General features: G+C 44.4%; 1 protein-coding gene across 2 annotated transcripts in view; it reads left to right on the top strand.

Annotated features, from left to right (window-relative positions):
• The window catches only part of DTNB (dystrobrevin beta), a 425808-nt gene that overhangs the window by 62115 nt on the left and 340882 nt on the right, over positions 1-22811 (top strand). For both annotated transcript variants that reach the window (XR_003941631.1, XM_030198634.1), the window contains exons 6-7: positions 16740-16894; positions 21127-21232. Coding sequence is in view for 1 of the 2 variants with exons in the window: in XM_030198634.1 (XP_030054494.1) it covers positions 16740-16894; positions 21127-21232 (261 nt within the window). In the remaining variant the exon portion in view is untranslated. The remainder of the gene's footprint in view (positions 1-16739; positions 16895-21126; positions 21233-22811) is intronic.

The following is a 22811-nucleotide window of genomic DNA, read 5'->3' as shown; positions in this document are numbered from 1 at the left end:
AGAGTTGAGACGAGTTTGTGTTACAGTGAGCTGCTGCATTCCTCTCCCCTCCGTTTTACGGGGCTGGATTGAGACATAAATTCTGCCGGCGCTCCGCGGGGATGAGCTGGACGGATTCCCCTCCCCCACTTGTGTGGGGATGAGCTGGGTTAATTCCCCTCCCCCGTTTCGGCGGTGGTGAGCTGGGCAGAGTGTCCCTTTGTGGGTGTAATTCTCTAAGTGCTGAGTCCTGCGGATGGAGCTTTGATATCGACATACTGAGGAGTTTCTGGCAGCACATGACCACATATAGGGAGGCAAAAGCTTTGCTCTCTATCTCCACCTGCTGGTAGATGGACACAACCCACCAGTCTATGGATTGATCAGCTATGATTAATGGAAAGAAAATTATCAGGTATGATACATAATTTTACCTTAATTGATTGGGCTTCTTTCCCTTCAGCATGTCAGTAAGAGGTGCCGATAGGGTAGAGAAATGGGGAATAAACCGGCGATAATACCCAAGGAGCCCTAAGAACCCCCTTAATTGTTTCTTCGTGTTAGGCCAGGGACACTCCTGGACACTCTGGACCTTGTCAATAAGCGGCCTCACTTCGCCCTGCCCCACCATATAACCTAGGTATTTTACCCTCCGCTGAGCAAAGTGGCACTTTTCGGGATTAAGGGTTAGCCCCGCCTCGCTAAAGGAACTAAGCACCGCTCGGACCCGGGCCACGTGAGTAGGCCAATCCCTGCTATGAATGATCACATCGTCCATGTAGGCCGCAGCATAGTCTTGATGTGGCCGTAGCACCCTATCCAGAAGGCGTTGGCAGCTAGCTGACGCCGAGTTCAACCCAAAAGGCAACCGCTTAAACTGGTATAGCCCCTGGGGTGTACTGAAGGCCGTCTTAGGACGGGCCTCCTCTGACAGGGGGATTTGCCAATACCCTTTGGTCAAGTCCAACGTGGTGAGAAACTGGGCCGTTCCCAGCCTATCTAATAATTCATCAATGTGGGGCATGGGGTAGGCATCGGTCTGCGCAATGGTGTTTAGCTGACGAAAATCTATGCAGAACCGCCATGACCCATCTGGTTTAGGCACCAGCACCACCGGACTTGACCAGGGGCTATTAGACTCCTCGATCACCCCAAATCCTAGCATCTCGTGAACCTGCCTCATGACCTCCTGCCTCTTCTGGGGGAACAGCCTATAAGGCCTCTGCCTAACCACCTTCCCCTCCTCTGTTACAATGTCATGTTGCAACAGGTGCGTTTGCCCAGGACAGGGCGTGAGAACATCCCTAAACTCCTTCAGGAGTTTTTGCATCTCCCTTCTCTGGGCCCAACTCAGCTGGGCATTAATGTCCAGTATCCCGGGCTTGAAAATCTCATCTATCTGGGGTCCCAGGTCCTCCTCTGCCTCCTCTTTGGCCACAGCCTGAAACCCTTTCCTTTCCCTCCAAGGCTTCCGCCTAAGCTGCTCTTGAGAAGAGTCCCTTACTCGTTCGAGCCTTCCTCTCAAATCTTGCAGGAAGGATCCTACTGATTCTTCCTCAGTTTCGGGGGCCACCCCCTGTTCCTTCAGGATATGTAGGATCCCCCTTGGTGGTCTCCCAAACAAGAGCTCAAATGGCGCCACCCCCAAGGAGGACTGAACGGATTCCCGGCAGGCATACAGCACAAAGGGGAGCAACTGATCCCAGTTCTCTAACTCAGTTCCCAGCCCTTTCTTCAGCATCCCCTTAAGGGTTCAGTTAAACCTCTCAACCATCCCCTTTGCTTGAGGATGGTAGGTTGAAGTTCTCACATGCTGTATTCGAAATGCCTCCCACACCCGCTGTAATGTTTGGGACATAAAGTTAGAGGCCCGATCTGTTATCACCTCCCGGGGAAACCCCACCTCACAAAAAAGTTTAATTATTTCAGCCGCTATCACCCTAGCCGATATATTCCTTAGGGGAATGGCCCAAGGGAATTGTGTCGCAACATCCATCACTATCAGTACATACTTGTGGTCCCTTTTTGACTTAGTAACGGGGCCGATTATGTCCATAGCCGTACGTGCTATGGGCTGACCCATTCGCGGCAAAGGACCCAAGGGAGCTCGGGAGGGAAGGCGATCAGCCACCTTCTGGCAATTTGGACAGGACTTACAATACCCTTCCACCTCCTTGTACACTCTGGGCCAATAGAATCTCTCCATTACCTGCACCAATGTGGCTTGTGTCCCTTTATGCCCTCCCAGGGGCTGATCGTGAGCCAGGCGAATTACTAGGGACCTAAACGCTCGGGGTACCACCAATTGCTTCCCTCCTTCGGGATTCTCCCTGGTGGGCCTCACCCTATACAGCACCCCTTCTTCTACTATAAATCTTGGGCCCTGGCTACCCTCCTCCCTACGGGCACTTTCCCAAGCATATTCTAGAGTAGGGTCCGACTCCTGCTCCCTAGGGAAATGGGGGAACTGCTCTTTGAGGCGGCCTACTTCTTGGGGTATATAAGCTTCCGTCTCACCTTGGTCAAAGGCCTCTCTCTGTTCCCTTTTCTCCGCCCTTCTGTCTGCCCTCGCCTTGCGAGTCTTCCCGGGTTCACCCACCACCTCCCCCTGAAAAGGGAAAATTTGGTCAAGATTAGGCTCCGATGCCTGGCGCTCTCAGGCCTGCGCCCAAGTGGTCACCATAACCCTCTTTTCTACTATAATAAAACTCACCCTCAACATTCTGAAGACAACGTTCTGAAGTCACTCAGTCACTCCCTGAAGGGTTCATGGATTCATGGTGGTGAAGCCACAACACTGACCATGTCTCTCTGCCCCGCCCTCGCAAAACGGACCAATCAGAGAAAACACCTTCAACATTCTGAAACACAAAGGACCATTACAACACCGTTCCCAGGCAACACTAGGCAACGTAAGACGGACCAATCAGAGGAAACTACGTGACAATAAGGGAGGAGCATTCCACAGAAGAATGGCTCATTATCTGTGCAGCATGGAGAGCACAGATCCACCGCTGGAACGAGAGAAGAATATTCCTGCTGTGGGTATGTGCAAAAATAGACCGGGGGGGGAGGGGGAGGGGGGGGGGAGAAATTTTTAAATGCCTAATGCCAGTACTGAAGAGTGCCAGAGGGCCTATATTTGGGATCGCTTGACATGGAGTCGGAGGAGTCAGAAAACAACGTGCCCGTCACCATCTGGGACGTGGGCGAACAGGACAAGCTGCGGCCCAGCTGGAAGGATTTCCCGCGATCCAGCCAGCAGCAAACAGCGACCAAGGAAGGGGGAGGAGTACTCCTTCCCTGCCTAAGAATCGCTGGAGACTGGCTGTCAAACTAACGAAACAACCGCACACCGACGCACCACCTCCATCATTCGAAAGGCATCCACTCTTTCTTCAACAGAAATGCAAACTAATAATACAAAACAAAAAAAGAATACATGGTTTCTCAGGCGGCTGCAGGTAACTCCCCACCCTCTTCCTCTTCCCCTTTTGCCGAAGCGGCCAAGGACGTGCCCAACCATCCCCAGCCTCAGGCAAGCTGTCTCCCACCTCGGGGATTCCCCGAGCACCCGGAAAAAGACGGCGCTGATTCCTGCAGCGCATAAATGTTCCAGCATTCCCCTGCAGCCGGCCTGAAATGGACCAAACATACCGGATCACCCCCCGACGGCCCGAGACCGTGCTCTTCTCCCTTCCGCCAACTTAAAACAACCATCCCCGTCCTCAGGCAAGCCGTCACCCACCTCCAGGATGCCCAGAACCCCAGCCCAATGGAAAAAGATGGCGCTGCTTCCAACAGCACATTTCTCTTCCAGCATTCCCCTACAGCAGCCCTGAAATGGCCAAAAAATACCGACAGACAAAGAACGTGCTCCTCTACCTTCCGCCCATCTAAAACAACACTGCTGCCTCAGCACAACACAAAAAAAAAAAACCTGGAAAAAAAAACACTCAGCAAAGGCTGACCCCCCTACAACCACATTTACATTTCAACAACAGAAAGACCCCCCTCCACAAACCTCCTTGACAGACAAAACCACACACACACAATACAACAGAAACACACCCTCAAAGCCACACACCAATCCAACCCACTTTGCCAGCACAGCATAGCACATCCCCCAACCCCCAAGCAAAAAACAAAACAAAAAAAAGACACACATCAACAACCTGCACACACACCGCACCCTCACACACATACACACACAAAATAACTCCGTGACACATACACACACACACACACACAAAAAGCCACATGCTAGCGCCCGTTTCATTGGTTTCGGAAACGGGCCTTTTTTACTAGTTCTCTATACAATCTGCGAATGGAGGCCAATCCCTGGCCAAAATCAACTCTTGGGGCAATCTGGGCAAAACCGCTATGGCGAACTTTATCTTCCCCGTGGGACCCCTAATGCTGACCCGGTGCAACCTGTATGGAGTGCTGGCCCCATGGATACACTGGATCACCACCTGCCCGTCATAAGTTCCCCTGTCAGGCCCTCTGGTATCCCTTACCTTTTCCCACAGGCCTCTCGACATCATTGACTGATCCGCCCCGGAGTCCAACAGAGCCTTCACTGGGAAGCCCTCCACCTCTTCCTCCTGGGTATAACTAGATTGGGCACTGGGAGAGACCCGTGAGATCCAGCCCGCTCGCCCAGGACACTGGCTTTGGAAATGCCCCCTTCCTCCACACTGATAGCAGATGCGCTCTTTGGACAGCCCTGCCCCCTTAATGTCCCTTCCCTGAGGAGGCGGGCCTTTAGACCTGGACACCTCTGGGGCTTCCCCTGGACCTCCCTTTTTTGGGTTGGGCACGGAAGAACCCGGGTCTCGGGAGGGCTGACACGAACTGCCACTCCCCCCTGGTCTTTCCCCACCTTTACACCAGTGTTGGGCTTCTAAACAGCACTCTAGGCTCCCCACCGCTTCCTCTAAGGTAGCACATCCCCTCCGTACCACCAATACCCTTACCCCCTCGGGTAAGGCTGGCAGGAATTGTTCTAGCACTATTTACTGTAAGATACCTTCAACGGTACGTCCCTCCGGCTCTAGCCACTTCATTGCTAGGTCCATCAATTTCGTGGCTAGGCCCTTGGGAGACTCCCCTTTCCCCCAAGCTAGGGCCCTAAATTGCCTACGATAGGCCTGAGCACTAAGCCCATACCTATCCCTGATGGCCTCTTTCACCCTGTGGTAATCCCCAGCATCTAGGGGCGATAGTCCACGGAAAGCCGCGAGGGCCTCTCCTGATAGAGAGGGGGGCTAGGCGAATGGCCCATTGTTCTTGAGGCCACTTAGCGGCCACCGCTACCCTCTCAAAAGCACACAAAAAGTCATCTATATTGTCCTCCTCTGATAGTTTACCCCAGGTGAGCCAGTTCATAGGATAAGGTCCTACCATACTTGTAAAGTCCCGGTCTCTTGTCCCACTCACGGCTCCCTGGGCGTGTGCTTCCCTCTGCAGAAACTCCTGGAACATGTCCAGTACCGGCTGTTGCTGGGCTCGATTCGCCGCCAGGGAATCCCCCATCATCTTTTCCGCCAATTCCTGCTGCTTTTGGAATTGCAGGGTCATCCAGGCGAAAACCTCCTTAGGATCCATCGTGGGTGCTGCTGCCGTCACCTACAAAGAGGGCACAACAAAAAAAAAACTCTCCAAGTGCGGCACCGTGACACCTGGTCCCCGCTAGCCACTCCTTTCTTACCTCCACTCCACCCCTGCTCCCGTATATGCTTACCGGAAGCAGAGACGAGTCTGCGCTGCTCTCAGCGTTGGCCCCTTCGACGGGCTTCGGGCTCCCCTTGGGTCCGTCTGCCTTCTGCGTGGACGTCCGCTTTGGATCCCACCACTGCCACCACTTGTGAAAGATCCTTCCCTCCGCCCGAGGGTCTTCGGGATCTTGCCTCCACCCTGGCCGCTCAGCCTCCTGGCTCGCTGCAGTTCACAGGGCAGGGCTCAAAGGAATCAAACTCCAAAAAGGTAAAAATCACCACTCCTTTTTTATTGTCAGGGATTCACAGTCCAATACATCCAACAGAAATCCTGCAACCCTCCAAACAGACTGCTCCTGTTTTACTCACAGGGGCCAGGCTTAGCAGGAGAAAAAAAACAGTGCAGCTCTCTGCTGCTTCAAGAAAAAAAACAGTTGGAGCCAATTTAACAGTCCCCAAAGATAGCTTCACCTGTAGTCCAACTTCACAACCAAAAGGAACCCAGGTAGCTTGGCCCCATGCTTGGGTTTCTGCAACAGTTCAAAAACCTCAAAGTTCTTTGGGCCTCGGCCCACAAAAGGGAAGCACAGACTGTAGCTTACTTTCCCCTCCCCCACACAAAAGAAGGTTTGTTTTCCCAACAGTTCAAAATCCACAGTGCTTAGTGCCTTAGCACTCAGTTCAGACACACAGTCTCTTCAAGGAACACAGCCTGAACTCTTTTGGGAAAGAGGAAAAGATTCCCCCCTTTCTGGGTCACTCTATTACTTCACTGACTCTCCTCCCGCATGACCTTTTCTCTTTCCCCCTTCCAGCCCAGCTGCTATACCAAGAGTTCACTTGGTTCTTCACTTTGTTTCCCAAGGAGTGAGCCCAGGCAGAAAGGTCCATGGGTTCCTCAAGGCCTCCTTCCTTTTCCTTCTCCCCAGCTTCTTGCCAGTCCATAGGCTCATTCTCCTCCTCCCTGGGCAGCTGTTCCTCTTTTACTTGATTACCCTCCAGGTGACCCTCCCCTGCCTTGTTAGAGCTCTCCCCTCTGGCCTGCTGGGGAAGATAATCTCTGTACCAGTGTTTGCCCCGGGGTTGCTGGGAAATGTAGTCTCTGCCTCTCCTCCATTTTACAGGGGTCACTAACCTTTCTCTGCTCTCTCTCGGGGAATGATGGGTAATGTAGTCCTTCTCCCTCCACCCTTTCCTAGGGGGCATTACTACTTCGCCTCTCGCTCTCTGTGGCTGGAATGGAGGCAAGGCTCTGTTCGACCTTCTTCTGCTCTTGAGCCTCCTCACATCTTCCCCCTTCACTTCCATCTCATCCACCCCCAGGTCCTCTCCTTCACAGGACCCAGGCCCATCCCCTCCCTACCTGTTACACTTGTGGTGGTATATGTTGAGCCCTCCAAACCCCCCCCCAAAACCCACTGTACCCACATGTAGGTGCCCCCCTTCACCCCTTAGGGCTAACGTAGTGGTATACAGTTGTGGGGAGTGGGTTTTGGTGGGGATTTGGGGGGGCTCAGCAAACAAGGAAAGGGAGGTATACACCTGGGAGCAATTTTTGAAGGCCACTGCAATGCCCCCTAGGGTGCCCGGTTGGTGTCCTGGCTTGTCAGGGGGACCAGTGCACTACAAATGCTGGCTCCTCCCACGACCAAAAGGCTTGCATTTCGCCGGGTTTTAGATGGCCGGGCCCGGTTTCCATTATGGCCAAAAACAGAAGCCGGCCATCTCTAAACCCAGCGATCTCAACATTTGACCTAAATGTTGAGATAGCCGGTGCCAACCGTATTATCGAAGGAAAAGATGGCCGGCTTCGCCCGCATAGATGGCCGGCCATCTATTTGGCCGTCGCCGTTCGATTATGCCCCTCCACGTTCATCCCAGCAGAATCACCTTGTTCCCTCCTCTCGTGTAATTGGTCTTATTACCATTAGGGCCTAGATATTTAGCATGACCAACCCTTCACTCTGGAATAGTCTTCCTTTGCCTCTTCACCTGGAGCAGCTCTTGATGAAGTTTAAGGTGGACCTGAAGACTCTATGCTTTAGAGAAAGTTATGGGCTATGATCTCCCCTTTCCCGACTGTGGCTTCTTGCTTATTGGCCTCATGGATGGGGGGGATTGGGGACTCTCAGCATCTCTGTTTGCTTATTCCTGTATCTCTCTCTTTCCTATCATTATTTAATTTCCTTTCCTTTCCTTATCTTCTTTTCCTTTTAATTATTTATGATGTATTGTAAACCACTTAGGTTACTAATTGAGCAGTATATCAAACTTTAATTAAACTTGGAAGTACAGGAGTTAGTGAAAGATTAAGGCAGATATTTGTTTATGAAAGTATTGATACAGGGATGCCAGTATATATTAGGAACTATCTATGCACCCAACACTGGTCAGGCAGAATTCTTTGATCATCTTCATGATGTGCTTCTTAATATCGCAGCAGGCACTTTGATTATGGGTGGTGATTTTAATGTAGTACCTAACCCTCATACTGGTAGGAAGCAGATTTGGAGAAAAAAGGTATTGAGAAACTATAGCAGCTCATGAAACGTTTTACTTTATAGGATGTATGGAGATGGAGGTATCCCTTAGATAGGGTCTTGCTATTCTTCAGTACATAAAACTTACTTTAGGCTTGGTCCTTTATTAGATCCAAGATGGCGACTGAGAGGGACGTTTGAATGGGAGCTCCTGATTTTCTGCCGCAGAGTCGCGTGTGGAAATCTTCCCCGTTTGGCAATGAGGAAGAGAAAGGGAAAACCCGGTGTACCCTGCTCCACGGGTCGGGTAAATTCGCTTACCACCCGGCAGACGATGCTGGAGGAATCAGGTCTGCTATCACGGAGGACTCAGGATGGAGCTTCGAGGGGTCCAACGGAGATCTCGGACCCCAGCATAGAGGGAGTGACTCTTAGTCCCCCTCCGATGACAATGCTCCCGAGACCCGGAGGGGAACTGGTGGCTACAGAGAGTCAACATGCAGGGGCTTCCGGAAGTGTAGCCCCTGCAGTTGGAGGTGGAGACCCGTTAGCTACCTCGTCCCCGCTTCAACCATCATCACAAGCGGGGTTGATGCCTGGTGTTTTCCATCTTGAGCGAAGCCAGGACAAGCCCTCCGTTTGTGTTTGGGAGTTATTGAGACCGACGGTTGTCCATTTGGGAGGCGATTCAAGATATGAACAGCACGTTGCTAAAAGTGGTAGAATCATTTCAAAAAGAAGTGGGGAAATTGTCCCAAGAACAGATTGAACTTTCTGGTAAGGTTTCTCAGCAGACATCCAAGATGGGACTCCCTTGAATCCAAGGTAAATTCCAACAAAGCTTTGCTATTAGCAATTACTAGAGATAATATTATAAAAAAAAAAGAGGATTGATTATATGGAAAACCAATTGAGGAGAAATAATCTTTGATTCTTAAATTTCCCCAAATCACTGTTGATTCCGGCCAAGGAAATGTTGAAAAAATACTTTACAAAAATTCTGGGTGTTCCCCTGGAAGCTTTTCCCCCATTGACTAGAGTTCTTTACATTTCTGAGGCTGGACATGGTAATTTACAATCTCCCCATCCTGATTTAAATCTTACACAGTTTTTGGAAAGTTCTTTGGAAACTATCACGGAAAGGACGACATTGCTGGTTTCGTTTGCTTTGGAACTGGACCGAAACAATATATTCAGGCTTTTTTTTGGTCATATCTCTACACCCTTTCTAGGTTCTAAAATTCAGGTGTTTCCAGATCTCTCTTGAGAGACCCAGAGAAGAAGGAAAGAGTTCCTAGCATTAAAAGCGAGGGTCCTACAATTAGGGGGGGACCTTCATACTTAAATTTCCATGTAAATGTCATATTTCCATTGAATCTATTCATTATATATTTTTTGAATCTGGCAAGCTTAAAGAATTTATTGTTAGTAAGGAGTAATGTGTTCATTATCCTTGATGGAAGCTAATCGGCTGCTCGATCTTGAGTTCTTGTCCCTCTCTTATTATTTTTAGTGTTTAAATATCTGTTGGTTGAGATGGGAGTCCATCTCAGCCTTGAATTAGTTAACTTAAGTACCTGTTCTTGGATCATTTAATGTGGACTAACTATATAATAATTATCCTTAACTATTGTTTTAATAATTATGGACATTTTTTCTTTTTTTCTCTCATTTATGTAATGGACATGAATGTAATATAAAATGGATTAAAAAAAAAAAACTTCAGGCTTGATTTGTGGTTGGTGGATGTGTAAGCTTTGGCTGGGTTAAGGAATGTGGTCATTGACACCATTTCTTTCTCTAATCATCCTCCAGTTGGGATGGACTGGGGAAGGAAAATTACATGTTAGCGATTTAAGTATTGGCTCCTTAATGAGATCCTCGTGACTGACCAACAATTCAGGAGCAAATTAAGCAATATAGAGAGCAGTACTAAGAGGATAATGAGAACAAGAGAACAGTCTCCTGGAGTTCTTTGGGACTGTTTAAAGGCTGTAGTGCAGTGGGGAGGGGGTGGAAAAAGGGCTATGGAAATTAGAAAGCCAGCTTAGAGCTCAAATTAGTCAATTGTAGACTCGACATAAATGTGTGACAAGCTCAAAAGGGGTGATAGGCAAGTTGGAAAAGTGGGAAGATCTAAAAATGTAGGAATTGCAAGATACTCCGTTTCAACTTGAAAAATTAAAACATAATTTTGAATTTCAAAACAAGTCCAGTAAGTTATTAGCAATTTGATTTCAGAAATTAAAGACCAGAAATGCTATTTTAAAAAATTGTGACCCTGGAGGAACCTTGAAGTGGACTGACCAACTAATGCAGAGGTGCTTTACTCAGTACTATGAGGTTTAACATCAGGCAGAGATCCCTTAGCCTTGGAAGAGGAAATTGTGGCATATGTTGTGGAGAGGCCAAAGGGTAATTTAACAGTAGATGATCTAAGGTTATTAAAGAGGCCCATTATTTATTTATTATCTCATTTGTACCCCACACAGATCTGGAAGTCCTCTGGGCCATAAAACCGTTGCCAACAGGCAAGGCACCTGGTATGGATGGGTTCATTGTTAAATTCTATAAGGCATTTGCAGAACAGCTTAAGAGCTCTTAGTTATACTTTTTAATGCTTTGGCTTTATCTCCTCTTCAAACAATGAGAATGACAGGAGTTACTTTACTCCATAAATCTGGAAATGATCCAGAGAATGTGGGTCGTCGCCCCATCTCCTTTATAGGGATAGTGTTTGTTTATTCAAAATTTGATATACTGCCTTTTCTAATAAAAGGTCAAGGCATTTTATAAGTAAATAAACCTTAAAATCAAGAAAGGAAATCCACTGTGTAATAGGAAAGCAAATAATCATTCCACAGTCAAATAAAAAAGATATTTATTACATGACATTGTAGGCCTAGATAAATCTAAACGCAAGACAGAGAACGGTGCTTTAGGGATGTTCCAACAGCACTCTGCACTCAGGGCATAAATAATCAGTAGGTTACATTTCTTTTAGTAAGGCTATAGGTTACTCTCTGTCAGTCAACCACTTGTTCGGAGCTTGCTCTGAGCAACTTCAACTCCTCAGTAAACCAGCCTCTGAGAACTACATCAACCCTCTGCACGAATTTCCATCACACGTCCTACCCTCTTATGTTCTAACAAATTCTTTAAAATAATAATTTCTTACTTTTATCAAGCATTCTGTCATATCAGAAAAGCCCGATGGTAGGTCTCAGTTCAGTTGATTCCCTCCCAACTGCAACTAACTGATTATTCTCTGCCTCAATCTCTGAGTGTTCATAAGGCAGCCAAGCACTCCTTTGCTGACCCACATGCACGCAATAAGCTTTCAAGCACAACACTGTGATCTGCAAACACTACTCCATCCTGCAAGCATACACACACACATTTTATGCAGCCCAAAATTCCCCTTCTACTCTGCTCTCCCAAGCAGAACTTGTTCAAGCACAGCACTAAAGGTGTAATTCTGTAACAGGGCACTCACAGTTATGAGCCACTTGCACAGTATAGAAAACTGGCACTTATACGTGCAAATGGTAGCAAACTACTGAGTGTAATTCAGTAAAGGCATGTATAAGTGACATAGAGGGGCATAATCGAAAGGGACGCCCAAGTTTTGTTGAGGACGTCCTCACAAATTGTCCCGATGGAGGGGCGGGGAAACCTGTATTATTGAAACAAGATGGACGTCCATCTTTCATTTTGATAATACGGTCGGGGATGCCCAAATCTTGAAATTTTGGTCGTCCCTAGACTTGGTCGTTTCTGATTTTCGGCAATAATGGAAACCAAGGATGCCCATCTCAGAAACAACCAAATGCAAGCCCTTTGGTCATAGGAGGAGCCAGCATTTGTAGTGCACTGGTCCCCCTGACATGCCAGGACACCAAGTGGGCATCCTAGGGGGCACTGCAGTGGACTTCATAAAATGCCCCCAGGAACATAGCTGCCTTACCTTGTGTGCTGAGCCCCCCCCCCCCAAAAAAAAAAACAACTCACTACCCACAACTGTACACCACTACCATAGCCCTTATGGGTGAAGTGGGACACATAGATGTGGGTACAGTGGGTTTGTGGTGGGTTTTGGAGGGCTCGCCGCTTCCTCCACAAACGTAACAGGTAGGGAGGGGGGTGGGCCTGGGTCCACCTGCCTGAAGTGCACTGCACCCAGTAAAACTGCTGCAGGTACCTGCATACTTCTGTGATGGACCTGAGTATGATATCTGAGGCTGGCACGACATACTTTGAAAGATGTTTTTTGAGGGTGGGAGGGGGTTAGTGACCACTGGGGAAGTAAGGGGGAGGTCATCCCCGATTCTCTCCAGTGGTCATCTGGTCATTTTGGCCACCTTTTTGTGCATTGGTCGTAAGGAAAACAGGACCAGGTAAAGTCGTCCGTTATGGGTCGAGGACGTCCATGTGTTAGGCATGCCCAAGTCCTGCCTTAGCTATGCCTCCGGTACGCCCCCTTGAACTTTGCCCGATTTGTATGACCCTGTGAGAAGGATGCCCATCTTCCGATTTGTGTCGAAAAATGGGTGTCCTTCTCTTTCGAAAATGAGCCTGTAGGTAACCCCTAGGAAGTAACATCATCATAGACAGATTTCCAATGCCTCAAATCATAAGACTGAAAATATAAACAAAATAAATGTGTTTTTAGCAGCTTATGAAAATTCAGATGGTTGCAAATCAGTCTCGATGCAAAGGTTAACGAGTTCCAACTTTGTATGGAACTGTATACAAACCCATTACATGAACTGATTTATATCTAACCCCTTTGGGCGTAGGGAACTGCAATAAATCTTGATCTCACAGTCTGAGTGATCGATCTGATCTGCTACTAATAAGAAGATCTACCAGATAATATGGGGCAAAGTCATAAAGTATCTTGAGCACTAAAGTGTACACTTTAAATCAGCAACGGTGTCAGACTTGTGAGTTCTTGTACCAAGTAGAGCGCTGCTGAGCCCGGTACTCGCACCAGGTTCTGCTTGGTGGCCAGACAACCCCAGGTTTCACCTGCGCTGACCGCCATTCCCCAGAGGTTGAGCACCTAGGTGTGGGCGGCCTGCAGGACTTACGAGATGGAGCTGGAAGCAGGGTGGTGAACGTATCGGCCAGGCAGGCAGCAGGTCAAGAGAGTAATCCAGGTACAGGCAAAGTCAGTAGGCAGGCAGCAGGCAAGAGAATAATCCAGGTACAGGCAAAGTCAGCAACGAGGGACAAAGTAGAGATGAAGCAAACTACTGAGCAAGTAACACCTACCAAACTAGAAGTCGAAGCATGGAGTCAGCTAATAAAGTGCTGGCGTCTGACATCAGCAGGGACCAGCAGGGAGAAAGAGCACAGCCATAGGACAAGAGCAGGGGAAGGAGGAACAAGAAGACCAATAAGAGAGAAGCAAGGGAAGCCAGGCAGAGAGAGAGAGAGAGAGAGAGAGAGCAGACTCAGGTGTGTGGAAGGAAAGCATTCAAGGAGCATGGAAGCCAGGCAGAGAGAGAGCAGAACCAGGTGCATTTAAGCAAAGCAATCAAGGAGCCTGCAGCCAGAGAAGAACTACACACACATGGCTTAGGGCTGTGCCAGTCAAGTGTGTGTGTCGATGGGACCCTGCGCAGCCCGAGGACGTTGAGGTAGGGGACATGACAAACGGGCCTTCCAGTGGAAGCAAATGGAGACTTTTCAATAAAGGTGAAACATGTTCAAATTTTTGCTCACTGAAAATTGACTTTGCTGCCACAGCCGTTGCATGGATGATTTAGAACAACAAGAATATAAGAAATTACAACAGTCAGACTGAGACAGTACCAGTGCATGAACCACTACTTGAAAACATTCTCGAGCAACAACCCTTTTTTATGCAATGTAACTGTCTCAGCTTGACCAAACCTTTTTTATAAATTGCTTAATTTGATTCTTCATAGTTAGTGGGTTATCCATGGTAATCCCTAACACTCTTGGAGAAGATTCTAGCATAACATTTGTTTATATATTTAAAAAATTGTATACCACATAATCCAGAAAACAGTGGTTAACAATATAAATATAATAAAAAGCATGTAATAGACACATATACTGTTAAATACAAAACTTCAGTAACTAAGACATATACGGATCAAAGATTCTTATCAGACTCAGAGCTTCAATCCAATCACTTCAGTCAAATTACTTCTGCCAGTCTACTCTTGATCTTCTGCTACTCCATATGCGAACTTAAGATTGTCAATGATGTAATAACCAGCTCTATTGAAGGGAGAGTGAAGCATTGAATCTTAGTTTTACTGGTATTTAATTTTAACTTATACTGAGATGCCCAGTGTTCCATCAAACTAAAATATCTTGTTACCTCATCAGCACATGCAGAGTTTGGTAGCTGAAAGATTAACGTAATATCATGTGCCTAAAAATACAAATAGTCCTTGGCTAAATCAAAAAACTTCCCCATTATTGGGGAAAAGGGAGAATTTTGTCCTTCCTGCTCATCTTCTATACTTCTACATTTCAAATGTGTGAACTTTCCTTATAATCCTTTTACTATTAGTGTTTAGGGATGGGAATTAATTTACCATTTGATAGGAATGATGCTTTGAGGGAAAATTTTCAGATTATTTTGGGACAAATATCTGGGGTCTTTATACCAAGGTTCAAAGAAGAAAGTATGTGTGTGCTCTCATTTGACGAATGCTGCAGGTACAAAGTACCCACAGAGATCTGCGCCTACATTTTCCCAACATACATCCATTTGCTGAATTTTCAGTTTCAGAGCCGAGCTGTAGATTATAATGAGGCATATTTTCAAAACACTTAGCCTTCCAAAGTTCCAAAGAACCCTATGGAACTTTGGAAGGCTAAGTGCTTTGAAAATATGCCTCAATGTGTCTTATCTGATGAGCTCTTAATTGAAGAATTGATTTTCTACAAAAGTCATTTTAACCTACTTCTTAATATTCTTTTTTTAAATGATAAAAATATATCATTGAAACTTTTAGCGCCTTGTCAGTGTGCCGTGAGATGAAAAAGATTGAAAATCACTGGACTAGTTGCTGGAAAGAAAGAACCCCCAGATTGGAATTTAGTGATGCGAAAAGTGCATTACGTGTATTGTATGGCATGGTTGGATGCTCTGATGTACAAAAGATTAAAAGACTTTCAGAGGGTATGGGCTTTCTACGAGTGATGGAGAACTACGTCTACAGAATTGGGTATGCAGTGGTACTCCCAACATTACCTCATTTTATTTGATTTTATTTGGCAGTGTATAGTGCTGATACCTACTATTGGAAATTATATCAAACTGAGGGGGGATGAAGGAAGGGATTGGGGTTTTCTTGCTATATTTTGGTTTTATTGTTGATATTCGTTTGTGAATTGTAGCTGTACTTTTGCATATCAATAAAATACAATTTAAAAAAAAATTGGCTCACAGACTGCATTTCTATTACTTATGCCCAAGCTGATCTAATCTTGGAGGGTCATGTCACAGATCACAGTTTCAGAGCCACTGCTGTGTCAGTAGCTCATTTGAGGTCGGCCTCCGTCAGGTGTTCAGCGCTGCTCGAGTGGTAGTGCTATACAAGTGCTAATAATAATAATAATAGAGGAAATGTGCAGAGCTGCATTGTAGGCTTCAGTCAAAACATTTACATCTCACTACTGCCTAGAACAAGATTCCTCATGTGACAGCTAGTTTGATCAGACAGGGTTTTAGATTTTATTTGAGGTATAAAATCCCCCTACCCTATCTCTAGGCCCATGTGTTTCTCTTCCAGGCTGTTCAAAACAAACAAACAAACAAACAAAACAAAAAAAGAACTGAGAAAATTCCCCAAACAAGTAACTTCTGTTTCATTATATCTGTCTAACAATTTTAGTTAGAACAGCTTGGTAGTTTGCTTCTCCAGGTACAAGCAAGTTGATATCTCCACACTGATGGGAATCCCAAAGTTACTCACCTGTAACAAGATGTTCTCCAAGGACAGCAGGATAATTATTCATACTGCTCTGCCCCCCACCCCCCTTGGAGTTGTATTCTGTCAGCTATTATACTAGACTGAGCTGGTTCTGTGTAGGAACAATGTGCAGGAAAGCTTGCTTGTACAGCATTCTGCTTCTAGAAGCTTTCAGAAGAACATTGGGGAGTGCTTGATGTCAGTCATCAGTGTGGGTATTCATCCTGCTATCTTCAGAGAACATCTGCTACAAGTGAGTAAGTTCGCATTCTTTTCTCAACTTAATGTTGTTACCTCCTGCTCTGTATATTAGATATTTGATGACCTTTCATTGTGCTCATTGCACTGACATTGTATTGCATTCTCTGTTAATCTGTAATACATTATATCTCATCTTAATATCTCATTTGCTTTTGTGAGGCATACACCATTTTGACTGGGATTTACCCAAGGAGAGAGGGTATTTAAAGATTTGAAATAAAAATTAAATAAAAAAATTATACTGTTCCTTATTTAACTGTTCCTGCATACTCATTTTATAAACTAATAGAAAGTCTTTGATTTTTAATTTTGACTTCAGCTTTTTTTTTTTCTTGTAGATATATTTTCTCAGATATCTGACTCCAGTGGTCTAATGGTGTTTACAAAGTTTGATCAGTTTCTCAGAGAAGTTTTAAAGCTTCCAACTACTGTCTTTGAGGGGCCTTCTTTTGGTTACACTGACCATTCTGTACGCACATGTTTTCCACAACAGGTAAGAAAAACAGGGTGGCTATATTTTAGATGCATATTAACATGCCATCTGTTTCAAAGTTGGATTTATTAGCCTCGCTGTGATACACTGGGATTTAGAGGCCATTTATAAAATAAAATGATTTTTATATCCTTAAATATAAATGCCCTCTAGATCCCAATGTATCACAGCAAGGCTAATAAATCCAATCGTGGAACAGATGGCATGTTAATGTGTATTTTAAATATAATCACCCTTCTCTTAAAATGGGCAAGTGTCCTCTTTTTTTTTTTTTTTCATAAACTTCATTAACACCTTTCTATTAGCGGTTACTAACCCAGTTCTGTGATGTGATTCGTTATCGTGTTGAGTTCAATAACCTCCCAAAACAGTGTTGTTAAGGGGTATTAGGCACTATAGGTGAACCTTGAACCTTCTATCCCCCCCCCCACCCAATTGTCTTTCAGACCCTTAAGATCCCCCACCTGAGAATTTTGATTAATTATACTCTGTTCTATTTTGGTTCTTGTATTCCACAATTATCCCAAAGCTTCAATGCAGATAACATAATAAAGAAGTTATTTAGTAAAGGAGAATAACAATTAAGAGTTCATACAATTTAGTAAACAAAATCAACAGATTTCAGCTTCAAATAAATGAGTTATCAAGGCCTTCCTGAACAGAGAATATGAATCAATTTGCCTTATATGAAGAGGTAGCTGATTCCAAATTGATGCACCCTGATAGGCAAAAAGTAAGTTCTAAGAAATGTTTAAGATGAGTATTTTTCATCGATGGATAATTAAGCTTCTTAAGAGTCAGCCGAGTAGATGTAAAAGATTTTGGAATATTCAAACTATACACCAGTTTTTCAGAGGCCAGGCCATATAGAGACTTAAAAATAAGACATGCTACTTTCAATTTTATCCTTCTTCTAATAGGTATCCAATGCAACCGCCAACAAAGGGGAGGCTCTTATTGAAAAATAAGTCTGGCAGCCTCCTGCACTAATTGCGGCCTCCTTAACGACTTATCTGAAAGTCCACAGTACAAGTTAAAATAATCTAGATATGGAAGCAGTATAGTCTGAGCAATATTCATAAAACCCCGAGGACTCAACACTTATTGAATTGCCCTCAACTGTCTCAATTGAAAGAAAACTTTTTCACCAGAGCATTAATTTGAGGTTCAAAGGTTAGATTATTTTTTTTACTTTATTTGTATTAGTATTATTAAGCAAGCAACAAACAAACAAACAGAATGCATAATACAATCAATAATAGGCAACAGTACAAAAATTGGAATGAGGTCTCTACTCCCCTCCCCCCCCCCACCACCTTAGAACATTCTAAGAAAGGAGATTCTGATACCAAATAAGGAAAGGTGCCCAAATTTGCTGAAAAACATCTAATCGGCCTCTCCTCTTCACTATGAGTTTACTGAGATACTAAGCATCTCACAGAGCACTCCTAAACTGTATAATCTTCAGAATTGCTGCAGACTTCCAGCACTTTATCCACTTCTCGACGAAGAACTGCTATACAAGGGAGAAGCAGTTTCACCACATCCGGGGAAAGAGAAGCAAACACTATATGCACCAAAAATAAAGCAGGGTCTGCTACTATAAATGTAGATAGCATAGTAGTAAAAACCCTTACCTAACCAATCCAAAAAGATTGAATATGGGGACAGTCCCGCCAAATACAAAAATACATTCCCTCCCCCCCCCAGTCTCTCCAACACTCCCTCGCAGATGTGGATAAAAAATGAGCAGTAGTTGCAGGTGCTCTGTACCAGCGGTATAGCAACTTGACCCCATTCTCCTGCAAATGAGCCGATATAGAAATATAGGCCAAATTGGAATACACACACAGCTCCTTCGAGCAGGGACTGTCCTTCTTTGTTAAACTGTACAGCGCTGCGTAACCCTAGTAGCGCTCTAGAAATGTTAAGTAGTAGTAGTAGTTCTGCAGGGTCAAAACACGTCCAAGATCAGTCTTCCACTGATGAACATAGGAGGGCATCCGCTGGGAAGAAGGAATAGTTAAAAAATCATAAAAAGATGAATTGCATTCTGGTGGAGACTGTTAGCGAGGTACTCCACAAATGGAGTAGAAGGCACTTGCAGACCCCCCTCAATAAGGTGCGCTACAAAGTAAATGCCAGTTGCAATACATAAAAGAATCCTTACTATCTACATGAAAGTTATGTTGCAACTGTAAAAACGAACAAAAAAACATTGTCTTTAAGACACTGACTTAGTGAAACCAGTCCCTTCCGCTTCCAATTCTGAAAATTTTGTTTACACCAGCCCTCAATAAGTGGGACTAAAACAGAGAGTGAAGCACAATGCGGAATTCAGCTAACAGGTGTCGTTATCTGTCTTGGTTTGTTAATTATCTTGACTTAGAGAGTAAGATATTCTGAGCACTGCTCGGGCAGGGTTTTTAGGGCTGTTCTGATTGATAGGGCTTAATATATTAGGTTGTGGGGTGCTTCGTGGCTTTTCTGTTACTGATATTTTTTAATGTTTGGTCCCTTTAGCATAGGAATTAGATAAGTTTGTTTTTTACTTATTTACAGATAATATTGAGATTGTGGTGTGTGTGCTATTAGAGTAAGAGTGGATCGTGTCTATCCTTAATACTTACCAGGGTATGGTGGCCGGGTGGCTGAACCAGCACAGATTATAACTCAGTTCCAAGAAGCCCCTTGCTATCTAATGGACCAATGATCAGAAGCAAAACGCAGGTGCTAGAGGCTGTTAGCGGCATACTAGTGCCTGTGTTTGCTACCGCCCCATGATCAGAGCCCCCGAGCATGTGATGTGGGTTCTGAACGCAGCTAGCATGCAAAACAGGGCTTTTACTACAAGTAGCATGCAAATGCATGCTAAACCTATTCCTCCCCAGTGATTGTCGAGCAGCGCGCCAAATCCTACGCAACTCAGAGCTGGCATTAGGTTTGCACACCATTGGGGAGGAATGGTGACCCATTTCCAGCATACATTTGCATGCTAGCAGGACCTGTCTCATTCATAGGGCTTAATTTATACCCATATTGGTTTGCTTATATCCAAAAGAACATATTTATAATTTGTATCAAAACATTCATTCTTTTTGCTGAATATTATAGTCTGAATACACGACAGTGAAAACTTTAAAACAACACTTAGCTTTCACTGAAGTGATGCAATAACCCCTCTGGTTGGATAAACATCGGGGCCCATATCGTTTCGCCTTCTTACAGGCTTCCTCAGGTTTTGCCCAATATGAATAGTAGGGGTATCACTTAACCATGCAGCGGTGCGGATGCAGGGACCGATTCTTTACTGTTTCAAACACAACTGCCTCATTGTCAGTGGTACATTTAGGTAGGTCCACTGATATGCAATAGGCTGCCAAACAAGATATGCAAGGAAATTAATAACTTCTAGGAAGATGCTTAAATGTGACTTTGTGATTATACGGGCTTGGGGGCTGATGAGATGTTTACTTTTGTAATGCCAAATTTTTGCTGTCTATTATATTGTTTTATTTGTTTGGCTGTAACTCACACTCTTCAGTCATAGTAGATTACTTCCCTGTTCCTAGAAGGCTTACACGCTAATATTGTACCTGTAAGTTTTATATGATGCATAATGTATTTTTATGAGAACAAGTTTCACATTTATACTGCCAATATATATATATATATATATATATATATATATATATATATATATATATATATCTCAAAGTGGATTATAAGCAATGGATAAAAAGAAGAAAAAGTTATATAATTCATGTTCACGTGTACAGCGGTGTGTATGTCTAGTAGTGCTTTAGAAATGATACGTAATAGTAGTAATTTAGTTAAAAACAGTTAAGGTACATTGCTACTAGGTTCAGGTTCATATGATACAGTTGGTCATGGAATGAAAATCTGATGAAAAAATCATACCAAATGTCTAGTTAATGTGGTTTCTCTCCCTTCATACCTGCATTTATTGATTTTGATAAGGTGATTCAACTTAGATTGTGAACCCTCCAGGGACAAATGTATACCCAGAGTACTTGAATATAACTCACTTTGGACTACTGCTGAAAAGGGTGTGAGCAAAATCTAAATAAATAAAGGTAGTGAATATTTAATTCCTGGACTAAAAAAATGTTGAGCTGTACGTTGTGTTTGCAATTCTCTACAGGTACCACATTTTCAAAATGCTATTACTAAGTTTTCTGCGTAAGTAACTATTTTTACTTTGTTTACAGAAAAAGATAATTCTGAATATGTTTCTAGACACATTGATGGCTGATCCACCTCCCCAGTGCTTTGTGTGGTTACCTCTAATGCACAGACTTGCCCATGTGGAAAATGGTAAATTGCACATTTAAAATATGTTGAAGGGTGGAAGTGGGGTTCATTTCATAACAGGAATCCTATGTGAAATGTCTGAGCTTATGTTATCACACAGGAACCTACTGCTATTGTTGACTTCATACAATGGATAATTGGGGGAGGAGGAAGTGGGTAAGAGAGGGAGGGAAGCAGAGTGGAGGTCTTCTGTTTTATTTTCATCATCATCTGGGATGACGTGAATTTTAAGTATTAAAATGGGATCATATTAGATAAAAGTTTGGGAATCACTGCCTTAAAAGCTTGTCACCTGAAATTCTCCAGAGTAATTATTACCTATAGATATCAATACAGAATAATACTGCTCTTTTTACCCATCACTCTCCGTTGACATCTGATTTCTTGATTTCATAATTCCCTCCATAGTCTCTCCAGACTTGGATATACTTGTTTAGTTATTAATAAAGAATCTGAGTGCCATGGAGAGGCTTTTTTTCTGTTGGACAATTCTGTAGGGGACAATCATATCCAAATAGTTAATTTGGATCCTATTAAAATACCTTAAGCCACAACTCAGTGGATCTGTAAAACCCTCTACAACTATCTTTCTCCATAATAGTCTTTTTTTGTTGTTGTTTCTCTGTACCTGGGATAATAGAAGGTTTTGGCAATCTAATTGAGACCTCAAGCAAGAGATGATCACACCAGATAATTAGAACAGTGTCTGTTAAACCCCATTCCCTGTTCAGTTCCTAATATGTATAATAGACCTCATTACAAGTAGGAGAGTGATTCATATGCGTCAAGCCAATAGAAAAAAAGAGGAAAAAGAAACAAACAATAGTTATTTTATCAAAATGCAGATTAAAATTGTCAAGCGTTACAAACATCTTGATGTTTAAGCAGTGCTGTGCAGTGATAGGCAGCTCACTTCTGATCTGGAAACCCAGATTCACTGATAACCTAATTGGGAGGCAGAGCTTACAACCACTATAATGAAATTTCCATAAAAGCAATGGCACCCTCCCCTCTTTTCCTACCAGAGCTTGGACAGTGGACAATTTCATAACTGGGGGAGGGGGGAGCAAGAGTTTGTTGTGTGCCACAGATTTACTATTACATTTAGGTCTAGATTTTGACTGGGCCACTTCTTGCTGATCTTATTCCATGGTGGTTTTTGCTTTGTATTTAGGATCATTGATCTCTTGAAAGGTGAATCCTGTTTCTGAGTCAGTGATAGACTGGAATGGATTTTCCTCCAGGATCTGCCTGTATTTTGCACCATCCATCTTTCCCTCATAGTAACATATTAGATCAGAGAAGATAGACCAAAGTGGCCCATCTAGTCTACCTAGTAAGGGGTCCTTTTACTAAGGTGCACCAAAAAATGGCATGCACTGGTGTAGACGCGTGTATTGGATCCGTGCAGGTCCATTTTTCAGCGTGCCTGCAAAAAAGGCTTTTTGGGGGGCCAAAGATGGATGTGCGGCAAAATAAAAATTGGCACACGTACATTTTGGGCCTGAGACCTTTCTGCTACCCGTTGACCTAGTGGTAAGGTCTTGCATGTTAACTGGATGGTAATGGTCTACATGCGTAG

This window comes from Microcaecilia unicolor, chromosome 3 (assembly GCF_901765095.1).
Source record: "Microcaecilia unicolor chromosome 3, aMicUni1.1, whole genome shotgun sequence".
In the NCBI taxonomy this organism is placed as follows: Eukaryota; Metazoa; Chordata; class Amphibia; order Gymnophiona; family Siphonopidae; genus Microcaecilia; species Microcaecilia unicolor.
The sequence above is the reverse complement of the archived record's forward strand: the minus strand, read 5'-3'. Positions and strand labels throughout refer to the sequence as shown.